Source organism: Saccopteryx bilineata, chromosome 2, assembly GCF_036850765.1.
Source record: "Saccopteryx bilineata isolate mSacBil1 chromosome 2, mSacBil1_pri_phased_curated, whole genome shotgun sequence".
NCBI classification, from domain to species: Eukaryota; Metazoa; Chordata; class Mammalia; order Chiroptera; family Emballonuridae; genus Saccopteryx; species Saccopteryx bilineata.
Window position 1 is genome coordinate 372,816,860 of NC_089491.1, and position 23,515 is coordinate 372,840,374.

The window sequence follows — 23,515 nt, forward strand, 5'->3', positions numbered from 1 at the left end:
CTACCTTCCCCACCCCAAGCTTAATCTAACCGTGAAGGGGTACTCTAAACTCCCCTGGCCCTGGCTCAGCCCAGGTCTCTTTCCTGGCCTGGCACCCACAAATCACCTCCATGGGAAGTGACTATACTGCCAATTATAAAGCGTCACAGCCGGAAGTGACTGCAGAGACCATGTGGTTAACAGCCCATCTTACCAGTGGGGACACTGAGGTTTCATGACGTTGTGACACTTGCTCCTCTGGAGTAATGCAGCACCTGTGTCTAAGTCTCCAATTCTGCCCCTGAATTATTTCTGGATTCCATGCCCTACATCCAGCTCCCTGTGCCCATCTACCAGCCCCTACATCAGCCCATGATTCTTTCCTACTGAAATCCTCCATGGCTCCCCAGTGTCCACAGGATCAAGACTAACCAGCTTAGCCACAAAGACCCTTTGACCAATCCCGGGCCTTGCTTGCCTGCCCAGCCAACTCTCTCCTCTTAGGGAAGCCATGAGCATGAGGACCACACCCTACTATCCCACATGAATTAAGCACTGTCGCCTCTGGGTCTCTGCTCAAGTTGTCCTTTCAGCAGAATGCCTTGTCCCCCAACCTTACCTGGTAGAAATCCCCTTTTCATTAAAAGCCTTTTCAGGGCCCTTTCTCCCACTGAGCTACCATTATATGCTAGGTCACACCCCCACCTGGACTTCAGAGTTCCTTGAAAACTGGGCATGTCCTATGTATACTGTTGCTCCAGAGCCCCGTGCAGGGCCTGACATAGAGCAGGTGCTCAATAGACAGTGTCCTGAATAGGAGAGACTCCAACATGGCGGCTCACTCACTGCTGATGGGGGGATGGAATCCCATCCCTCACCTCCAGGAAGGAAGCTGGGGAAGTCGAAGGATAACAGTATGTGCTTTTTCCCACTGCCCAGGTTCAGTTTCCAAGGCTTTCCATTTTGGAGGCTAGTGGAAGGGGCAGAGGGAAGAGAGCTGGGGGTGGGGGAACCCAGTTCAAAAGCATTTTTCAGTGGAGGAGGGAAGCCCTGGGGCCTCACAGACCTCAGGGGCACAGGCAAGGAGCAGGGGGAGACAGGCCTGCTCCGCGTGCCCTCCCCCCACACGCACCCTGTGAAGAATGGGTTTCATGACTACCTCCTCTCCTGACCCTAATTAGCAGCTGCCCCTCCCCACATTGTCCCAGGCCAGCGCCCCAGCCAAGGCCCCCTTTGTGCTCCCAGATTCCTGGGTGCTAGGTGGCCTCATTAGTGCCCGGAGACCGCCCTATCTCCAAGGAGCAGGCAGACAGACAAAGGGGCTCAGTGATCCAGTTCCAGCCTCTGAGTGCCCTGGCGGCCATTCTTTGGGCCCAGCCTGGAAACGGCCCTTCTGTGTGAAGCTAATCTTAGACTTGCCTTTGTCTGGCCCCAGAGAGGACGCAAGTTGCCTGTCTCTCCCCCCACCACCTCAGAGCCCTATAAACCCCAGGCTCCTGGTAGCAGGTCACAATCGACGGCCTCAAAGTTCCTAGCTATTTGCTATTTGGACCAGTGGAAACGACACCTTTCCCTGCTACTCCATTCTGAGCTCCAGACAACCATGAACCCTTCCTCCACAAAGGTAAAGACCCAGGGATGGAGGGAACTCATCATACCAGGGGGCAGTGAGAGTGCTTGCTCAGGGACTGGAAGAAAGGCTGAAGGTGTCTCCTCTCTTGGTCTTCACCTATGTAGGCTCTGAGGCAGGCAGAGGACCCTTGGCCGAGAACCTGCCTTTGTTAATGTTCAGTTGTGCCCTGTTCACCTAAGAGCTCGTGTTTATTGAGCACTTACTATTTCTCAGGTGCTGTGTTTGCACCTGTCATCTAATTTCATCTTCCCAGCAGCCCTGCAGAGTAGGAATTATTTAATATCCCGTTCACAAGTGAGGAGGCTGTGGCCCCTGCGAGTGTAGGAAACTGGGCCAAAGCCCAATTCAGGGTCCCCAGCAAAGGAGCAGGCAAACAAGGCAACTTGGATCCTGCCAGGCCATGTTTTGGAAGGGTTGGCCGCTATGGATAAGGGGAGCAAAGACTAAGTAGGACCTGTTACCCTGAGTGTATAAACTTCTGGTGCAGACAGACTCAGACACACCTATGTGTTTCAGGTGGAGTGGTAAGCACTCTAATGGGGGTGCAACGAATTAAGGATACTCAGAAGAGTCAGGGATTCATTCTGCCCAGGGGGCCTAAAAGGTTTCCTGCAGAAGATGCTGTGCTAGGACTTGAAGGATGAGAAGGTCAAGAAGGCAGATGAACCCTTCTTCAACCCTTCACACAGCATTGCCAAGAGGCAGGAAAACGAAGGGACAGCGAGGGAGGGACGAAGGCCAGGAGGGGGCGCCCAACCATCTGGGCAGGGTCTCGGTGTAAAGGCTGGATGCAGATGCTGGGGAAAGACTCACAGCGCCCTGTCTCCGCCTCCCTAGGTCTCCTGGGTCGCCGTGACGCTGCTGCTGCTGCTACTACTGCTGCCGCCCGCGTTGCTGTCGCCCGGGGCGGCAGCGCAGCCCCTGCCCGACTGCTGCCGCCAGAAGACATGCTCCTGCCGCCTCTACGAGCTGCTGCATGGTGCGGGCAATCACGCAGCTGGAATCCTCACGCTAGGCAAGCGACGGCCCGGCCCCCCAGGGCTGCAAGGCCGGCTGCAGCGCCTCCTACAGGCCAATGGCAACCACGCGGCCGGCATCCTGACCATGGGCCGCCGCGCAGGCGCAGACCCAGTGCCGCGCCTCTGTCCCGGGCGTCGTTGTCCCACTGTGGCCGCCACTTCTGTTGCTCCTGGGGAGCGGCCCGGGGTCTGAGCCGTTGCTCAGTCTATGTCCTGGTCCTGCTCTCTTCCCTCTGCCCTCTTGGTGTCAGCCCCCAGAAAAAAGTTCAATAAAGACGAGTCTCAGTTACTGTGTCTGGTCTCTGTTCCTGTGTGGTAGAGTCCTGCCCTCCAGGGGGCGTAAGAGTCTTGCGAACTATAAAGAGCCCGAGGGCCTAGAAACCTGGCTCTGGGGCACCTTACTTTGGGTGTCGTTGAACCCGAAACACTCTTAGATGGGGGGCTCCCAGAGCAAGGAACCGTGCAAGGCCCGGGGGTGCAGAAAGAACCACAGATGTGCATGCTTGGAGGGGAAGATGCGGGATACGTTCCTCGATACTCTGCTGTATCGGACCTTTAAGGACAGACACGAGAGGGGAGGGAGAGCAAGAAAGCCTGCGCAGGGGAGCCGAATGCGGCTGGGTAGGGTTGGAAGTAGAGCCGGTGGAAAAGGCAAGGAATATGAGGTTCAACATGAATCATCCAGAGTGACTGCAGCGTCTGCAGTGGCTGCAGGGTAGAGGTGTGGGGAGGAGTAAGGGACTGGATGGGAGATAGTTTGGCCATGCAGCCCAGATTTTAAAGATCCTCACAAGTCATCAGGCTTTGAGCTTTATTCTGTAGGTAGATGGGAGTCACGAGGTTTTATACTGAGATGGAGCAAGGTTTTCCTGTAACTTCAGCGGAACCCATCTGTTACGTGTTGAATTGTGCCCCATCCCCAAATTCACATGTTGAAGTTCTAACCCTTAAGCACTTCAGAATGTGGCCTTATCTGGAGGGTCGTTGCAGATATAGTTAAGATGAGGTCATATTGCAGTGGAGTGGGTGTCCATTGCAATATGACTAGTGCCCTTATAAAAAGGGGGAATTTGGACACAGAAATGCACGCAGGGAGGACCCGTGTGAACATGACAGCAGAGGCGGCTGATGCATCTAGAAGCCAAAGGATGACAATGATTGCCAGCAACCCACCAGGAGCAAGAAGAGAAGAATGAATCAGGTTTTCCATCACAGTTTTGAAAAGGAACCAAACTTGCCATCATCCCGAGCTTGGACTTCTGGCTTCCAGAACTATGTGACAAGAAATTTCTGTTAAGCACCCAGTTTGTGGTACCTTGTTACAGGAGCCCTAGGGAACTAATATAACCCAAAAGTAGAGAGAGAAAGATATGTCACTTTTAAGCAATCTAAAATCCTGATAATGCTGGGCTCAGACTGGGGTGGGGGCACACAACTGGCTTGCTCTCTCCCAAGACCATCTTTCCATTCTCAATGGCTTTAACTGTTTTGTTTCAGGAAGCAATAACCCTAAGCCTCCACACTGTCCCTGTAATTTTCTGCTTCTGGAGTGAAAAAGTCCTATGTCTGCTCTCACCTGGGACCTTCTTGCTGCTGTACTGGTTAAGTCTTGGAGAAGTTGGAGTTCAAGGTCCACCAGGAAATCTTTGGAGATTTGCAGACTGATTCTGTCCACCTTGAAAGTGTCTTTCTCTGCCCCAAACTTGCTTCTAGCCTCTCCTCCACTTGAATGGCAGCAGAGAGGAGGAGTGTTAAATCAAGACCATTGGAAGAGGGAGAATGGGTAGAAAATTGCTCTCCAACATAGTTATTTTGTGCCAATGACATGCATTATGTCATTAAATTCTCACAACCGCACGAAGTAAAAATTTTAGGTATTAGCTCCATTTTACAGGAGAGAAAAGTGAGGCTTTAAGAGGCCAAGTCACATATTTAGTAAATGGCAGAGCCTGGTTTCTATCCAACGGACTCCAAAGCTCGTTCTATCCACCCTGCTGGGCTAAGAGGCAGAATTTGGCAGTGTGAGTAATGCATTCTAGCAATTGAGTTTTTAGCCTTGTCTATCCCCAACCAGAAAAACTAGCCTCTTTAAACCCCTTGCCGTCTCACATGGGAGAGATCTAGGGGTGCTGCAAAATAGCCCAACTCCAGCAGATAGCACTGTGAACCAGGTACCATTCCCAGCGTGGGCGGAGAGTGGGGAAACCCGTGGGGCGGAGCCACAAGGGGAGCCAGAGAACCGCGCGTGGGCGTGGCCACCAGGAAGAGGCGTGCCTGACACTCAAGCCACGCCCCACCTCTTCGAGCCTCTGCTCTGGGTAGGCGTGTCCCAAATTCTCTCCTAGAAAGACTCGCGTGGGCCGCTCCCGTCCTGAAGGAGGGCCGCGGAGAGAGGTGCGGGTGTTGCTGCCGGCCCCTCCCTGTGCGGGGCACGTGGCGGGCACAGACCAAGCCCGGGAGAAAAAACCTGGACTCGTGGGAAAAAGAACCACTGGGGCGGCGCCGAGCCCAGCCGAAAGCTGAGGGGTTCGGAGCAGAGAGGCGGCGGCGGTTGGAAGCAGAGAGGGAGGGGAGGAGGCAGGTGGGCGCATGGGGCGCCCCGGCCCCGCCGGCAGCGCGCCCCCTTGGGCCCGACCGCACTGAACGCTCCCCGGCGCCTCGCCTCGAACTCTCCCCCGCAGGCCATGCCGGTCATGAAGGGGTTGCTGGCCCCGCAAAACACTTTCCTGGACGCTATCGCCACACGCTTCGACGGCACTCGTGAGTGGGGCCGAGGCTGGGGCTGCGGGTTCGAGCTGGGGGCCAGGACTTCTTCGGGGCTGGTTGGGGTCTTCTGGATGTGATGAGACCCGAGGCGAGAAGGGAGAGTGGGTCTGCGGGTCTAGGAACTCCCGAAGCCGGCTGGGAACGGTCAAGGAGCCGGCTGGGAACGCTCTGCGAGAGGAGGCGTGGGGAGGGCCAGAAGCGTGGGGGCTAAGACATGGGGTGCGACTGGAGGGACGAAAGGCCCTTCGTGCGGCCTTGGGAACGAGGCCTTGGGAGCAGCCCACTCGGGGCAGAGCTCCGCTGGGAGCGTGTGCGGCGGTGCCGAGATGCGGAGGTCGGACGAAGTGGTCAGGCGCTATGGAGTCTACTCCCAGGCGGCTCCAGCATCACCTTTCCCCAGGAAAAAGAGGGAGGGAGGGAAGGAGAGAGAAAAGATCAGACTTCGGCAAAACCTAGTTTAGATTAAGGCCACGCACTCCAAAATCGTGGCGCGTCTGTGTCTGAAGAGGGTGAGGCAGGAGGAAGGGTGTGTGTGTGTGGAGAGGGGGATCCGTGTGAGAAGGGGAGCTCCCTGCTCGCCCACCGCCGCTTGGGCTCCAGGTTCAGCACCTTGGACAGCCACGCTCCTTCCCCGCCTCTTCTCCCGTCTTTCCCTTTTCCTACTGTGCAGCCTTTGAGATCTTTGACTGCCCTACTGGGGCACCCTCGCCGGGATTTGGAAGATATAGGGAGCGATACCTGAGGGCGGAAACTGAGCGGCCGGGTGCCCTACTTGCCTCCCTAACCTTCCTCCACACTCTCCTCCCTTGTTTCCATAGTGCCCATCACCGGGGCAACAGTCCTGGGAAGGAAGGAGGCTGCTGCCCAGAGCCCAGCACCTCCCAGGCACCCTCAGTAACCCCATCATCCGCCCCCAGACATTCACCCTTCTTAGTGTCCCGGGACTGTTTGTGTCTCAAGTCCCTCTGCTCAGCTGAGACTCTGTCCCTGGATGGCCCATAGAGCCCCCCATGGCCTCCCACCCACTGGAACTGGAGGGAGCCAGGTCAGGTCTTGTTGCTGGGGTTGCTGGAACCACAACTACATTGCTCAGTCCCATCAGACTCTGAGCACTGGCGACAAGCCTGCTGAAATTAGCTAAGGGGATGCTGAAAAGAGGACCTTTCTTGGAATGCAGGAACTGAGGACGCTACTCATTACTGTCTCCCTCCTCCCACAAAGGAGGTTTGTGAGTTTGGGTAATCTCTATCTTTTAGTCTCCTATCCACAAAATGGGTGTGATACCAGTAGAATCTCTGCTCTGCCCTGTTCACTCTCCAATAGGTGGCAGGGTAGTGGCTATGGGTGTGCTTTGAAAGCTGTGCAAATGTGGAGGCGTCATCTCACCTTCTCAGTGTAGCATTGACGATGTTATCAGAGGTTCTCCCCTAGGTAACTCCTGTAACTTACAACAACCATGTGAGGAAGATATATTATTCCCTACTTTGCAGATAAGGAAGCTGAGACGCAGAGGAGTTAACTGCTCAAGGTTACACAGTCAGTAAGCAGCAGAGCTGGGGTGCTGGAACCCATTCCTTAACTCACCATGCTATGCTGCCACCTATAGTAAAAGCTTACTAGCTTGAAGGCAGGGGGATGAACTGCATGAACTCTTGGGGTTCCTTCTCTAATCCCCTAGTAGTCCCTGTCCCAGTTCCAAGCCATCCTTAAGTCCTTGTCTTTTTGCTCTATCTTTTCTTACTCTCATTTCAGAATATGCCAAAGGGGAATCCAGGTAGCATGTGGAAGCCTAGAAAGCTTCTGGCTCTGTGACTTCTGACCATAGCTTGGGGTCAGGGGGTGGCAGGGTTACTGCCCACCTGGAAGCTGAGCTCCATTCCTGGACTTGACCTAATCTTGACCCCTTCTTTCCACAGATAGCAACTTCCTGCTGGCCAATGCACAGGGCCCAAGGGGCTTTCCCATCGTCTACTGTTCTGACGGCTTCTGCGAGCTCACAGGCTACGGACGCACTGAGGTCATGCAGAAAACGTGTAGCTGCCGTTTCCTCTATGGTCCAGAGACCAGTGAGCCAGCCCTGCAGAGGCTTCACAAGTCCCTGGAGGGCCACCAGGAGCACCGGGCTGAAATTTGCTTCTACCGGAAGGATGGTGAGGGGCCTGGCCTGCCCTGCAGCCCTGCCCAGACCCCAGGCTTTACCCAGAGTCCACTTGGCGCAGTGGAAGCCTGAGTGCTGGCCCCCACACTTCCACAAGCTGCCTGTGTGACACTGAGTATATCCCTGACCCTTTCTGGGCCTTAGGTCTCCCATCTGGAAGGTGAAGGAATTGGCTGACATATCTTGGGTTCTTTCCAGCTCTAAACATTTGCCACACCCTTTGACTATGCCCAGGAACCAGGGGGTTAGGGATGCCAGGGGCTGCTCACCCTCGCCCTCCATCTTTCCACACCTACAGGCGCAGCCTTTTGGTGCCTCTTGGACATGATGCCCATCAAGAATGAGATGGGGGAGGTTGTGCTTTTCCTCTTTTCCTTCAAGGACATCACTCAGAGTGGAGGCCCAGGACTTGGCCCCTCAGGAAGCCATGGGGACAGTAATCATGGTAACTGCAAGTCTGGGGAGAAGGCGCAAATGGTCAGAGGTCCTTGCCCAAGGTCACACAAGACCTCTCCCAACCCAGCCTTATGGGATGTGCCCCCACTTATCTCCATATGCTTCTTCCCAATAGAAAACTCCCTTGTCAGGAGGGGAACCAGCTCAAGACTTCGATTCGCCAAGAGACAGAGCCGTACTGTCCTACACAGACTGAGTGGCCACTTTAGTCGCCGGGGCCAGGGAGACATGAAAACCAATAATGTGAGTTTTGTCTCCACCCCAATATCTCCCAGCCATGATGCTGAGGCACCGTGTTACTGTCTCCCTATTCCCCTATCTGTGAGGTCTCCCACCAGTGACTTGTTTCTGTCTGCCCATTTCTCATGTCCAGCTCTATGCTGTCCCATGTCCCTCCTTACCTCCTTCCATCCCTACCTCTTTGCTGCCTTGTTATTGACATTACTCTGCTCAGAAGATGTCACAAAGCTGGGACTCTAACAGCAATGACATCACCTACCTCTGGCTTTTAAGGCTGCCCTATGGGGAGGTGAAATCACAAGCTGTGGTCCTAGGGAGAAAGCCCCCACTGGGGGCCTTGCATCTAGCCCTGTGTACCACTCCAGGGCCCTGATAAACCATGGGATTGAGTCTCCAACCCTCTTTGTAGTCTCTTAGGGCTATAAGGAATGGGGTGCTGTGCCAGCCTCCCCTCACTCTGGGATATACCAATCCCCCACTGGGCCCCCAGAATCCAAGAGGAACTTGAGGGAGAAGTTAGTGACCCCTCAAGCTAGGGCATGTGCCTGATTTGTCATTATATCCTTAAGCAGGGTGCAGGTCACACCTTAAAATACTCCCCACAAAACATGATTCATTCAATAAGTGTCAGGTGCCAGCCCCTGAGCCCTTCTCCTGCACCTTCTATCTCTTCTCATGGCTGTGTTTGCAGTGCCCACTTCCCCCTTTCCCTATTCTCTTCCACTTCCTCCCCCATCCTTGGCTCCTTTTTCCCTCAGTGTCTCCAATTGTCACCCTTTTCCCCTTAGAACGTGTTTGAGCCAAAGCCATCAGTGCCTGAGTACAAGGTGGCCTCCGTGGGGGGGTCCCGCTGCCTCCTCCTCCACTACAGCATCCCCAAAGCCATCTGGGATGGTCTCATCCTTATCGCCACCTTCTACGTTGCGGTCACCGTCCCCTACAATGTCTGCTTCTTGGGCGATGATGACACTCCCATCACTTCCCGACACACCCTTGTCAGTGACATTGCCGTGGAGATGCTCTTCATCCTGGGTTAGACCATCTGCCCCACATACCCTGGTGGGTGGGCTGGAGGGACCCACTCATCCAAGCCCCACTCTATCCTGGGCTGCAGGACCCAGTCATTCAGAGCCCATCGATTTCCGGGTCTTTAAGTCCTAATTGTCTATGTGCCCTTACTCCTGATTGCTACAGCCATCTGCCTTTAGACCTTTCCTCCCTAAGGAGCAGCCAAAAGTCCAGTTTGTCTTCCCCATTCCTGCCTCTAATTCCATCCTGGGTCTCTAAGGCTTGTTTCCAGTTTACCCAGTTCCTCATCCCCTTGGCCTGAATTTCTAGGCCTAGACACCCCAGTAACAGCCTCTTGCCCCGCCAGATATCATCCTGAATTTCCGCACCACCTATGTGTCCCAGTCCGGCCAGGTGGTCTCTGCTCCTCGTTCCATTGGCCTCCATTACCTGGCCACCTGGTTCTTTGTCGACCTTATTGCTGCTCTGCCTTTTGACCTGCTTTACGTCTTCAACATCACCGTGGTGAGTGACCCCTGTCCCACTATGCAGCCTGACCTCCCAGCTTCAGCACCATATCTTCTGGTAAGGGATTGACTCCAGACCCAGACGCGGTCCTTCCCAGCCATCTTTCTGTGAGTATTTGTCAGGCAGCTGCGATGAGCAGAGCCCTGTGCTAGAAGCTGAGAAGGATCTGAGAGGGTCTGTGCTCTTGGGGAGCTCAGTTCACAATCTCTGAGGGAAGCAGAGACAAATGAAAAGCTAAGTGGGGCTACCAAGGCAGCACTGGTCTGATACTAAATGAGTGGTACGCTTCACATTTTTATTTAACAACTGATGAGCATTTAGCTGTCTGCAAAGCACTGTGTGGGGGGCATGACTACCGAAAGGGACAGCAGGAACAGGAGAGATGAATGAAGTGGAGAATGGGGCCCAGGTATTGTGGGCACGGAGCTGGCTGACCTTGGAGTTTCGGGCTGGAACATGGGCATGGGGAAAAATGATCTAAAATCTCTGTCAGTGCCAGGGAGGCCAAAACACCCCAGTTGGACAGAGGTGAGTGTGGCCTCAGAAGGGTTCCTGAGGGAGGGGAGAGGAGGGCTAGACTCTAGATAGAGAGTAGGAGTTAGCTGGCATACGATTCGGCTGGCAGGAGACGAGGAGAGAGCATTTGTGGGGAGCACAGCAAACCCAGACAAGGAGGGAGAGGCTGTGGGGTGGGTTTGGGGGCAATGCTAAGACCTGTGTCCTCCCGGCTCCCTAGAGACTGCACGGAAGTGCTCTGGAGTGGTCAGCTCTGCACCAGCCAGCAGATAGTAGGTCTTCTCAAGTCCAGCCTCTGTCCCCAGACCCCCTAGGTTTTGGGTGGGGAAGTGGAGAGCAGTTTCCCTGTGTGCTCCTCTCTCTGCCACACTTAGCTATAGTGGGAAACCACCTACACGCAGCCAGATTTAACTAGCCGCCAACGAGCTGTGGGCCTCTTCTGGCTGTGTACACGTGTGTGCACGCTCCCATGCACGTGCTTGTGTATATCTGCCCTGAGGCTCTGGCCATTCCAGGCAGAGCTTCCGACCCCTCCCCATCTCCTGTGTCAGCTGGGAAGACAGTTGTCCCCGAAGAGAGGGAGAGCTGCAGAGAGCCCCTGTCCCTCTTCCTAGGCAGTTCTTCCTCTGGGACCTTTAGGAGAACTCTACAGTTCACTAAGTTCTTTCACAAACATCATCACATAGGAGCCTCATAATAACCCTGCAGGTAAATTCTCTTATCCCTCTTTTTCAGAGATGGCTACAGAGGCTCAGAGAGGTTAAGTGGCTTGCTGAAGGTCACACAGCAAGCAGTGATAAGCAGGAGATTGGAATGAGGTCTCCAGACTCCTAGTCTAGTATTTTTTCCAGTATGGTTCCCTGCTTCCCAGGGTACCTAAGTGTATGGTGTGGTATAAGGGAAGGTGAAGAGCAAAGAGAGAGGATGAGGAGGCTTCGGCAGAGTTGCAGAATTGAAGGAGCCAGCCCTGGGACAATCTGGTTCAAGAGGGAGAGGAGGGCCCTGACCCAGGTCAGGTAACTGGGGGAAGCGCTGAAGGACTGAAGTCAGGAGCTCTGAGAGCTGGGGGCAGGCACTAAACCCCTGAGAGGGTCCGTGGGGGACCCAGGGCCACCTCCTTCACCTAAAATGAGAGAAAATAGCATGAGGTGGCTCAGGAGCCATGTAGTGCCAGCCCTGAAAGGACAGTGAAGGGTCTTCATACCAGCTTACCCACGCACTGTCCCAAAGTCCCAAGCCCTGCAGTGAGATGAGCTCCCACCTGCTCCTCATCTCCAAGATTGGAAGAACTAATTGAAGCATTAATAACCACAATGAAAATAGTCGTAATGGTAATATTACCTATGCTTACAGGATAATGACTAGGTTCCACTAGCTCCCCCAACCCCCCTCTAGCCCCACAAGGGCTGAAATCTCAAAGCCCAGGCTCCCTCAGTCCTAGCTCTCCTTCCTTCAACATTTCAGCATGCCCCTCTCATCTGCAGCTGACCCACAAGTAGAGAGGTCCCCTAAACCTTCCCCAGTCCTTGCCTCTTCCTACTCTACTATGCGTCTCTCTGTCTTGAGGTGACTTTCACCACACTGCTGTTGTCACTAACAGCCAGCTCTTGCCCACAGCTAGCTGTGCCTAGGACACTAGGGGCTCCATGCAGGGCCCAGAGGTTATCCTGTCTCTTCCCCGCTGTGACCAGGACTTACTCTTTCACAGCCCATGGTGAAAGAGGCAGTATGACTTTGGTGTTAGCCCAGATCTGAGTCCCAGCTCTATCATTTCCTTGGTCTGTGACCTTGAGCAAGTCACTAATCTCTCTGAACCTTAGTTTACTCATCTGCAAATTGGGAATGATGATGATAACTGGACAGAGGGCACAACTTTTAATGAAGATTACAAATACTTAGCCCAGTCTGACACATAGTAAGTACTTACTGTTGGCCATTGTTTTAGCATTATTCCCCCACCCACCCACCCCACCCCTGCATTTCCTGGTCACCTTCTCAGGACAACAGAGATATTTTTCCTGCTGCAGCTCCGCCAGGGTGCTGGGGAGGGACATGGAGACCCTAAGGAGTTGTGCCTCTGACAGCCTCCCCCTCTGCACTCCTGCAGACCTCACTGGTGCACCTGCTGAAGACGGTGCGGCTGCTGCGGCTGCTGCGGCTGCTGCAGAAGCTGGAGCGGTACTCGCAGTGCAGCGCCGTGCTGCTCACGCTGCTCATGTCCGCCTTCGCGCTCCTTGCCCACTGGATGGCCTGTGTCTGGTATGTCATCGGGCGCTGGGAAATGGAGGCCAACGACCCACTGCTCTGGGACATCGGTAAGCCAGTGAGGCCAGGCTCTCACTGACCACCCATCCACCTGCCCTGTCCACTCAGGCACCCAAGCTAATACCTCTACCAGTACCCACACCCACCACTCATATTCCTCTATTCATCCAACCAACATGCATTGAGCTCCTCCCGGATCAAGCAGGGGAATACTGATTTGACAATTAAGGGCTTTGCCTTGGGGGCAACTCACAGCCTACCAGGGGAGCAATCAAAATTCAGTATGGGCCCTGGCCGGTTGGCTCAGCGGTAGAGTGTCGGCCTAGCGTGCAGAGGACCCGGGTTCGATTCCCGGCCAGGGCACACAGGAGAAGCGCCCATTTGCTTCTCCACCCCTCCGCCGCGCTTTCCTCTCTGTCTCTCTCGTCCCCTCCCGCAGCCAAGGCTCCATTGGAGCAAAGATGGCCCGGGCGCTGGGGATGGCTCTGTGGCCTCTGCCCCAGGCGCTAGAGTGGCTCTGGTCGCAACATGGCGACGCCCAGGATGGGCAGAGCATCGCCCCCTGGTGGGCAGAGCGTCGCCCATGGTGGGCGTGCCGGGTGGATCCCGGTCGGGCGCATGCGGGAGTCTGTCTGACTGTCTCTCCCTGTTTCCAGCTTCAGAAAAATGAAAAAAAAAAAAAAATTCAGTATGGGACACACTCTGGTGGTAGGGAGGGTATTTGGGGAGAGGGAGCAATACCCATCCCTGGCCCCTTCTGGTAGCTCCCTACTGCTGTCAAATAGAGTTCACACTCAGTGCATACTCCATATAGTGCCTCAGCCTTTTTCTGTCCCCACCTGGTTTTTTATCCCACACCGCCTGTGCTACAGCCTCACTGGCCACCCTCAGCACCCAAGTTGTACTGCTTTCTCACCTCGGGCCTTGAACATGATTTCCTCTCTGTCTATTCTGTGCAGTCTCAGCTAAAATGCGCTGTCCTCAGGGAGCCTTTCAAGAACCCTACTTGCCTCCACCGCCCCATTGGGCTGGCTCTCCCTCACCCAGTATGACTCCTAAGATACCCTATGGTTCCCTTTTGCTGGCTCACCTCCCACCTCTGATGATTTATTTCATGTCTTTCTCCCCTCTCCCCTCCAGACTATAATTTCCACAGAGCAGGGAGAATGGCTGGCTCAAGTTCTAGCCCCCTGCACACAGGAGGTCCTCAATAAACTATTCAAGAGTGGCAGAGGCCCCTGAACAACTTCCCTGTAGGGAGTTGATACGCTTGAACTGCAACTGTAACCAATTCATGGTGGGGAGGCCCAGGCCCAAGCTGCTCCTCACATTTCCTGTGCCAGCCCATGCAAACCTCCCCTCTCTGTAAACACTTAACCAAGGTCAAGTGCAGGCAGCTCCGGGAAACCCAGTTCTCCACCACTGGTGCAGCCAGGGCTCCTTGCATCCCTCCATCCCCCAGGCTGGCTGCATGAGCTGGGCAAGCGGCTGGAGGTGCCCTATGTCAACGGCTCGGCAGGCGGCCCATCCCGGCGTAGCGCCTACATTGCTGCGCTTTACTTCACGTTAAGCAGCCTCACCAGTGTGGGCTTTGGCAACGTGTGCGCCAACACTGACGCCGAGAAGATCTTCTCCATCTGCACTATGCTCATAGGCGGTGAGGCCGGGCCTGCCAAGCCCCGGGGGTGGCCATGCTAAGCCAGCGTGCAGATAGGGAAACTGGGGCCCAGAGAAGGCCATCCGGACGTAGCCGTTCATTCATAGACATTTCCTCTGCACCTACTATTCTACATGCTGGCCCTGGGGAGTGCCACAAACAGGTGTGGCCTCTTGCTAAGGGTATGGGAAACCCAAGTTCATGACCTAATAGCGCGGTATAAGAGAAAAGTATCAGGTCTGACCCCTCTCGGGATCACTCTATTCCTCTCCCCAAGCCAGCACCTTGCACCAGGTAGGCTTGTAGAAGCCCAAGGGTTCTCCTGCCCTTCCCCAGGAACGGTTCAGGGCAGGATGGGCTTGGGAGTGGTGGGGGGGGGCGGGGTAACCTAACCGAGGCCCGCCGCCACCGCCGCTGCAGCGCTGATGCATGCCGTGGTGTTCGGGAACGTGACAGCCATCATCCAGCGCATGTACTCGCGACGCTCGCTTTACCACAGCCGCATGAAGGACCTCAAGGACTTCATCCGCGTGCATCGCCTGCCACGGCCGCTCAAGCAGCGCATGCTCGAATACTTCCAGACCACGTGGGCCGTCAACAGCGGCATCGACGCCAAGGAGGTAGTGTGCTGGGACTCCTGGTCTGCAACGCAGGCGGCGCGATGGGGCGGGGGGCGCCGCCTCGCTGGGTTTGGAATGGAGGCAGGTGGGGTCCAGGGAGGTGAGGTGTTGTTCACAAGGGCACACACCCACCAAAGTTCACATCCCTTTTCCTGTGCACTAGAAATTGGGAGCTGAAAGGGAGCTCAGGCCTCAGCTAATGCCATGTTCCCTTTAGTCAACATTTCCCAAGCACCTGCTGTGGGCGAGCCTCTGTGCTGGATATGGGGAGCTTGGAGGTGATCATACTCATCTCCTTCCCTAGGGAGACACCAGTCGGTTAAGGGAGGCAGACGGATAAATAAATTACACAACGAATGGGACTCTGCTGGAGGGATGTATGTGCCACTTGGGATCCTCATTGTGTCTTGGCCTAAAGGAGTCAGGGACAGAAGAGGGGTCACCATGAAGGACAAGAAGGAACTCGCCTGCTACTAGAAGGCCATCCAGGCAGAAAGAGCAATAGGAACTCAGGTCCGGAAATGTTGACGTAAAAGAGCACATGAGTTCAGGGAACTGAAAATAGTTCAGTGAGCCTTCAGGAACAGGGATGTGAGCACTGTAGGATGGAGAGGAAGAGGAGTTCAAAAGACTGAGCGATCAGACCCAGCTCATGGATGGCCTTGACTTTAGACTGTATCCTGCAAAGTGGTTAGGTGGGGAACGGCCTGCGGATTTCAGAGGTATTTCTGAGAGCGGACACCGTGAGACTCGGTGATCCTGATTGCAGAAGAGGGTCTCTGAGTGATTCCCAGGTTTTTGGCTCGGGGAGTGGGGTATGATGGGGCCATTACAGGGGTGACCATGAGAGACCAGTGTGGGGCCGTGATGAGAATGTGGTGCCTGTAGGAGATCCAGGTGGAGTTTGCCTTGGAGGTCATTGAAAACATAGGTCTGAACCCAGGTGTAGGGCTCTGGACTCACAGAGAGTGGGAAGTCATGGAGCTGGTTGCCATGATGCTGGAGACTGTGGAAAGTTAGAAGACAGCCAAAGAGGAGGAGCCTGGGGCAATAGGGACAAGAGAGAGAGCGGTCAACAAGCCACAGGAGCCAAAGGGCTCCATAACATGAGAATGGAACTGTGACTATTAAGTTTGGCTCCTAGGAGGCCATTGGTAATATTCAAGACGTAGTGTAAGCCTGCAATTTACAGATGGCCCAGAGGAAACGGATTGCTCCAGGTCCCCAGGGATTCAGGAGCAGAGCTGATTTCTTGTCTCCTGACTCCCCGTTTGACGCTGACCCACCAGGAATGACCCTTGCATTAGTAGGGTTGAATAACCCAGACATGTGTGAGTGACCAGTATGTTAACCACAGTCATTGGACAGACAGAAAAAGACCTAGTATCTGCCGCAGCAGTTGTGTTGGGAGGTCCACACACAAGTAAATTTGAGGTTAAACACACACAAGTCTTCTGAAAGGTCAGAAATGGTTAACTTCTAAGCAAAGGGCAAGTTGGAGTTATCTCTTTGGAGACAGCCCAGCACATCTGTAGAAATCAAGAAGCAGGGGAGGGGTGGCCAAAATGACCTATGCCCTCTATGCAGTTACTGCGCGACTTCCCGGATGAGCTGAGAGCTGACATTGCTATGCACCTGAATCGGGAGATCCTGCAGCTGCCGCTGTTTGGAGCAGCAAGCAGGGGCTGCCTGAGGGCCCTCTCCCTACATATCAAGACCTCATTCTGTGCTCCGGGCGAGTACCTGCTGCGCTGTGGGGACGCTCTGCAGGCACACTACTATGTCTGCTCAGGCTCCCTCGAGGTGCTCCGTGACAACATGGTGCTGGCCATCCTGGGTGAGGATCCTACCACCGCCAATAACTACCCTGGAATTTTCCCCCGGAGGTTTTGGGAGTGGCCAAGAATCTAGGAACTAGGATACTCCTAGTAGATATCTGGAATTCCTGCTGAGGAATACTCTTCCTTAGTCCCTTCACACTACTAACATCCCCTTTTGACCATCGTCCTCAGACTCCCCTAATTCCATTGGCATCCCTCAATCCATCAACCCTTCCTCAGTGACTGTCCCCCAACTCAACTGACTCTTCACCATTGACCTTTATGCTTTTTATTTTATTTTATTTTGTGACAGAGACAGAGAGAGGGACAGATAGGGACAAACCAGAAGGGAGAGAGATGAGAAGCATCAATTCTTTGTTGCGGCACCTTAGTTTCTCATTGATTGCTTTCTCATATGTGCCTTGACCCGGGGGGCTACAGCAGAGCAAGTGACCCCGGGCTCAAGCTGGTGAGCCTTGCTTAAACCAGATGAGCCCGCGCTCAAGCCAACAACCTCGGAGTTTTGAACCTGTGTCCTCTGTGTTCCTGTCCGATCCTCTATCCACTGCACCATTACCTGGTCAGGCTGACCTTTATGCTTTAACTGATCCCTCTGACCATTTTTTATTGATTATTCCTCCAGCCTTACATCACTCATTGACTATCTTCCAACTTCACCAGTCTTTCTCCACTGACCTTTTCCCAATTCCATTGATCATTTTCACCAATCCATTGATTGAGCCACCTTCAACCATCCTTCAAACACACTGACCATCCCTCAAATCCATTGACTAGGTATACCCTTATGATCCCTCTGCCCCAGCTCACTGTCCCCCCGCCTTACCCACAGGGAAGGGGGACCTGATTGGGGCAGATACCCCTGAGCCAGAGCAGGAGACGGGGTCAGGAGCAGGCCCAAGCCGTGTGCTGAAGACCAGCGCTGACGTGAAGGCACTGACCCATTGTGGACTGCAGCAGCTGTGCAGCCGAGGCCTGGCTGAGGTCCTGAAGCTCTATCCTGAGTGTGGGGCTGCCTTTAGGGCTGGCCTGCCCCGGGATCTTACCTTCAACCTGCGCCAGGGCTCTGACATCAATGTATGTAGACCCTCTATGGCCTCCATTTCCTCCGAGCTTCCTTCCTTCAAAGCAGACCTCCCCCAGCCCCAGAGGGAGCCTCATGCATTGCCTTCCACCTGGAAAGCATCTCTCTCAACCCCAGGCCCGCACATCCATTGCCCCTTCCGTGCTTAAAATTTTCCCAACCCCACTGGCCCTACTCCATTGGCTATCACCCAACCCCAAGCAGCATCTCTCACTACCTTTACTTCCAACTCTAGTGACCCATCTCCTGTTGTCGACTCCAGACTCCCCAAAGGACCCCCACTTTGGAAACACTCCCCCTCGTGTGCTCCTCCTTCATCAAGTCCCTCTCTAGACTGGGCACCATCCGCCTGGGCTTCCCCACCCACCAAATATTTCCTGAGCCCATTTTGGTTTCACTTTGTAGGTTACACCTTAGGCTTTTGTCTTTTATTGTTTGTCACACTGATTTTCCACTCAGGATTTCTCTGAGTTAGAGTTGGAGGTATCTCTGAATCAAATTTACAAAAAGACCCCATCTTCTCAAACCCCACAGCATCGATGGGTGGGTCTAGGAGGTGTTACACTAATGGAGTGGGGAGGTGTGAGTAAGCGGAACCCCCTCTGTCCCGACAGGGCCTCAGCTGCTTTTCCCGTTCCCCTAGGCTCTACCAGGTAACACTCCCTTCCTGGGTGGAGTTGAGATTGCATGGGAGAGAGGTTGGGATTGCTGCACCTTTCCTTGCTCCTCTGCTGCAGAGAGAGGGAGGGGGGATGGGGAGAGTCATCTACCAGTGAAGACTGTTACTTAATAAAGGGGCCTGTTGTTCACTGTCCTGCACCATCAGCTGCCTCCTTTGCCCACAGACACACTCAGAAAGCCTCGGCTCCTCCTCAGACAAGACCCTGCCATCCATCACAGAGGCTGATGCTGGGTTGGAGCCTGGAGGTGGTCCCAGGCCCCGCCGGCCCCTCCTGCTGCCCAGCCTTAGCCCAGCTAGGCCCCAGGGCTCCCTGGTCAGCCTTTTGGGGGAGAAGCTGTCCCCATTCTCAGCCCTTGTCTCCTCCCCTTCCCTTTCTCCATCCCCTCCCCCTGCCCTGGCTGACCAGGGCCACAGCCCCTCCTCCCATGGTCCTCCCAGGGGCTCTGCAGCCTGGAAGCCCCCCCAGCTTCTTATTCCCCCACTGGGACCCTTTGGACCTTCAGACCTCAGTCCCCGGTGAGACACCAGCCTCCCCTGGCTTCCCCATACCATTCCTGGTTTCCAGAACCTTCTCTGGACTCTTTCCCCAGTGCTCCTCCCTGTTTCAGTTCCATGAAGCCACCCTGCCCTTCCTGATTCCCCACAGCTTGCAGCCCTGTCCCACCCCTCTGACCATTGCTTCTCCTCAGCTCCCTGGCACTGCTGCCCCCATTCCCCCTCTGCCTGCTCTGTTCTGGCCCTGACCCTCTCCCCATGGGACTGATGACCACTGCCCCTGTCCCAGGATAGTGGATGGCATTGAGGACTCTGGCAGCACAGCGGAGGCTCCTACGTTCCAGTTCAGCAAGAGGCTTGAGCACCCTAAGCCCCATTCTCAGGCCCCTCCTACAGGTAAGGACCATACTCACCCGTTCATCTGCTATTTACTCATTCATTCATTCATTCATTCATCTACCCAGCTATCCATCCCACCTGTAGTAAGGGCCTACTATGTGCCAGGTGCTGTGCTGGGATACACAGATAAACCAGACCTGGCCCGCACTCCTAGTGAACTCCAAGCCTACTGGGGGAGACACCCGTGTACTCAGATAAACAATTCCAGAACAGCAGGCTGAGTACCACAACTGAGACAAGAACAGGCTCTGAGCTGGGACGAGAGAGCTCCCCTAACTCTCCCTTCTAGAGGAGGGACTCTTGAGTTGGGTCCTAAAGAGTAGGTAGAGTTTGAGGGCTGTTGCAAGGCATAAAGGCATGACAAGAGCACATTATGTTCAGGTATCACAAAGAAGATCTGTGCTTAGAGTGGAGGAAAGCAGGGGGTAGGGGGTGGAAAAACTGGGAAAGTCATAGGAATTCAAAACTAGCCTGGGAGTTGGGTTTCCCCATCACCCTGAGCCCAGAGTTTCCTGTCCCCTTGCTCTCTGTCTACCCGGCAACAGGAGGGGGCCCAGCTCAAGCTGTAGACTCATGCTCCCTGCACTCCCTGCATCTCACTCTGCCTGCAGGGACCAGGCCTAGCCAGGAACTGACCGCTGGGGCTGAGGAGGTGAAGGAAAAGGTCTGCAGGCTGACCCAGGAGGTGAGTGGGGGCTGGCTCCTCCCCTTCAACCTTAGAGAATATCATTTTAGGTTACGAGACATGCCTCATATAAAAGTATTTCAGGATTTGGAGTCAGAGTCTTGAATTTAAATATTTACACTAGACCTGTGGTGGCGCAGTGGATAAAGCGTCGACCTGGAAATGCTGAGGTCGCCGGTTCGAAACCCTGGGCTTGCCTGGTCAAGGCACATATGGGAGTTGATGCTTCCAGCTCCCCCCCCCTCTCTCTGTCTCTCCTCTCTCTCTGTCTCTCTCTCTCTGTCTCTCTCTCTCTCCCTCTCCTCTCTAAAATGAATAAATAAAAACTTTTTTAAAAAAAGAAAAAAAATATTCACACTAGTTGGATGACCTTAGGCAAGTCCCACAACCACTCTGAACTTCAATTTCCTCATCTAAAAATGGGGGGAAAGAATCCATTCTTCCCAGAGTTGTGAGGATGCAGTGAGAGCACACATATAGTCTCTCTGGAGCACTAGGTACTCAGTGATCACTACTGCCCCTCATTCCCAGCTGGCTCAGGTTGTCCACCCTGGAAGGAGGCCTCTCCCCCCTGCACCACCATGGGATGCTCTCCTACACGGAATGGCCCTCAACCAAGTCACAGTGCTCCAGGCCTTTCCCTACCCCAGCCTGGGAAATGAGTGCTAAGCAAACATGGGGGGTAGAGGACAGGGAGGCTGAGAGGCCTTCAGCCTTGGGGGACCTGGAACCCGATGTCTGAATCCTGGTCAGGAAGAGCCCAGATACTGTGTGTGGAGCCTCTGTCTCTGCCTCGTCCTCAGGGATCTCAGAGTTGCCACAGCAAACCAGGTCCAGCCTTGGGAGCTGGCCTTCCCTCCTTCTGATAAACATCACGCTTCCCAGGGGAGCACCTGGGCTGAGGCGGAGCCTGGGGTTAAGGGGTGGGGCCAGCTCCTGTACAGCAAGACTGAGGGCCAGTCCTGCTTCTGCTCACAGTTCTAGGCCAGTGGCTCCAGACCTGAGTGTCTGTTGGCACCTGGAAAGCCTGATAAAATGTGGACTCCTGGGTCTCTCTTTCTGGGGTAGGGCCCAGAAATCTGCATTTTTACAGTTATTGGTTGATTCTGCACTCTTTGAAATTTGAGAAACACGTGAGCTTATGTGATGGAATCATCTGACAGTAAGGCTCATCCGTCACTTCAAAGCCATGCAATCTCTTTGACCATATTTTTCTTCTTTTTTTTCTTTTTTTATTATTTAGTGAGAGGGTGGGGAGGCAGAGACAGATTCCTGCATGTACCCTGACCAGGATCCACCCAGCAAACCCACTAGGGGGTGATGCTTTGCCCATCTGGGGCCCTTGCTCCATTGCAACTGGAGCCATTTTTTAGTGCCTGAAGCGGAGGCCATGGAGCCATCCTCAGTGCCCGGGGCCAACTTGCTCCAATTGAGCCATGGCTGCAGGAGGGGAGAAGAGAGAGAAAGAGAGAGAGAAGTGAGATGGGGAGGGGTGGAAAAGCAAATGGGCACTTCTGTGTGCCCTGACTAGGAATCAAACCCAGGACATCCACACGCCGGGCTGATGCTCTACCACTGAGCCAAATGGCCAGGGCCGACCACATTTTTCTACATCTTGTAAAAGTGGGGTGTTGAGGAGGATGTCAATAGCTGCTGTCTATAATCTTTTTTTGGAAAGGGGCTGGCGTATTTACATCAAGACAAAAGTAATCTCGGCCCTGCCTTTTACTCAGGGTGGCCATGAGCAGAAAGTGGTTATGAAAGAACTTTGTAAACTGTAGAGGGGGCGCACCTAAGAGGGTAGTGAATGTTATGACACCTGGGAAACAATTTTGACTTGTTTTTAACAGATCTCCCACCTCAACCAGGAAGTCTCTCAGCTCAGCCAGGAGCTCCAACAGATGATGGGCCTGCTGCAGGCCAGGCTGGGTCCCCCAGGCCATCCAACAGTCTCAGCTTGGCCTTCAGACTCTCTGTGCCTCCAGCTGAGGCCTTCATTCGTCTCTCCCTGTCTGTCAGGATGCCCACCTAGTCTCCAGGATACTACTCTCGCTGAGGTCCACTGCCCAGTCACTATGGGGACAGCAGAGATCGGGGCTGCCCCCCCAACCTGAGACTATGTGTTATCCCCCTACTCCTCAAAGACTGACCTTGTGGGACCCTCCCCAGTGCCAGAGGCCTCACTCCCGACCCCAAGCCTCATGAGGCACAGCTTCTGGTCCAGGTCAGACTTATTCCACTGACTCTGGCCCTGGGCCCAGGCCTGTCTGGGGTGGGCATGGCCACCTGCCATCAGGGAGGGGCTGGGCCCGTGGCCTCCTGCCTTGGATCAGCAGCCATCAGCTGGTCTGGTTGACTCTGGATTCTCATGACTTTTTCACAAAGCCTGGTCACTTCCAACCCTTTTCCCTTTTCTAAACCTTCTCCTACCCTCCTCCTCTGGGAGGGGAGCCACCTGAGGTCATGGAACCCAACAGGCATGAGACAGAGCGCAGTGCCGATTGGGCTGGGCAAATGAGATGGCCTACCTTCTCCCCAGGATCTGGAGGCAGGTAGAGATGGGGAAGCCGAAGGGGATGGGGAAGGGCCCAGACACAGCCCAGGAAGTAAAGAGTGAGGCAACAGCAGGCAGGATTTGGGTGTCTACAATGAGAGGGATAGATGGCAGATTCCACAGCAGAGACAGCATAGTGATACAGTGAGGTCTTCTGTCCCAGCCCCTGGGTCTCTGCTGGACACCATGGCAGCAATGTTGCCTCAGAAGGGCTAGGTTTGAAACCCGGGTTGGTGTTTGAGCAGCCCAAAACTTCTTAGGCCTCTTACTGCTAGCCCCGCTGGAGGGGCTCCCGGCATCCCACAGCCTGTACAGGAAGCAAACAGATGACCCCTGTATATGTATTCTTTGGCTCTCAGCATTTTTTCAAAATATTAATGAGTTGCCAACATTAAAAATCAAGAGAGTACACATAAAAGTCCAGCTATTCCAGCCTCTCTAAAAATTTTGGGAGATCTGGCAGTCTCAGCGGGTATTGGGTGGCCACTGTTGTCTTTAAAAGGGGACTGCATTCTCAACTTCTTTACAGTCCCCATGTTTCTTAATCATCTCCTGATCCCCAGATCATTTATTTGTCTGGCCTCTGTGGATTTTTGAGCGTGCAGTCTTTGCCTTAGAGCATGCTCCCAAGTTCCTGTGTCCCAGGGGGTACGTTTTGGGCCCAGCAATATCTATTTCTATCACTGGGCACGGGCCTTTAACATCTCTATTTCTTTCTGCAGGCTGTCACTGAGGTGGTCTCTTCTGCTGCCAGCAACTTGAAACAGTCCCAGCAGCACTCCCTGTCCCTCCCCTGCCTCCAGACTTCAGCCAAGCCTGTTCTCCCCTTTTTCAAGGGCCCTGACTTCTCACAAACTCACCCTCGTCTCCAGCTCTCCTTTACCACTCAACACCTTGGGCTCACTTTTGGATAGGAAATAAACTCTTTATTTT

General features: G+C 54.3%; 2 protein-coding genes across 2 annotated transcripts; both read left to right on the forward strand.

Moving 5' to 3' along the window:
- Positions 1-1,399: 1,399 nt before the first annotated feature.
- Positions 1,400-2,824, forward strand: HCRT (hypocretin neuropeptide precursor). The gene is made up of 2 exons (XM_066255413.1): positions 1,400-1,603; positions 2,450-2,824. The coding sequence occupies exons 1-2, from the start codon at positions 1,583-1,585 to the stop codon at positions 2,822-2,824; spliced, it is 396 nt and encodes a 131-aa protein (XP_066111510.1). The 5' UTR covers positions 1,400-1,582.
- A 2,254-nt stretch (positions 2,825-5,078) lies between these two features.
- On the forward strand, positions 5,079-22,572 carry KCNH4 (potassium voltage-gated channel subfamily H member 4). Its single transcript, XM_066255414.1, has 16 exons — positions 5,079-5,391; positions 7,314-7,547; positions 7,854-8,000; positions 8,127-8,254; positions 9,040-9,283; positions 9,627-9,784; positions 12,411-12,618; positions 14,031-14,225; positions 14,646-14,845; positions 16,433-16,682; positions 17,516-17,760; positions 18,382-18,420; positions 18,613-18,965; positions 19,234-19,340; positions 19,955-20,028; positions 21,879-22,572. Exons 1-16 carry the CDS (start codon positions 5,316-5,318, stop codon positions 22,140-22,142), a joined length of 2,922 nt encoding a protein of 973 aa, XP_066111511.1. The 5' UTR covers positions 5,079-5,315; the 3' UTR covers positions 22,143-22,572.
- Positions 22,573-23,515: the final 943 nt, after the last annotated feature.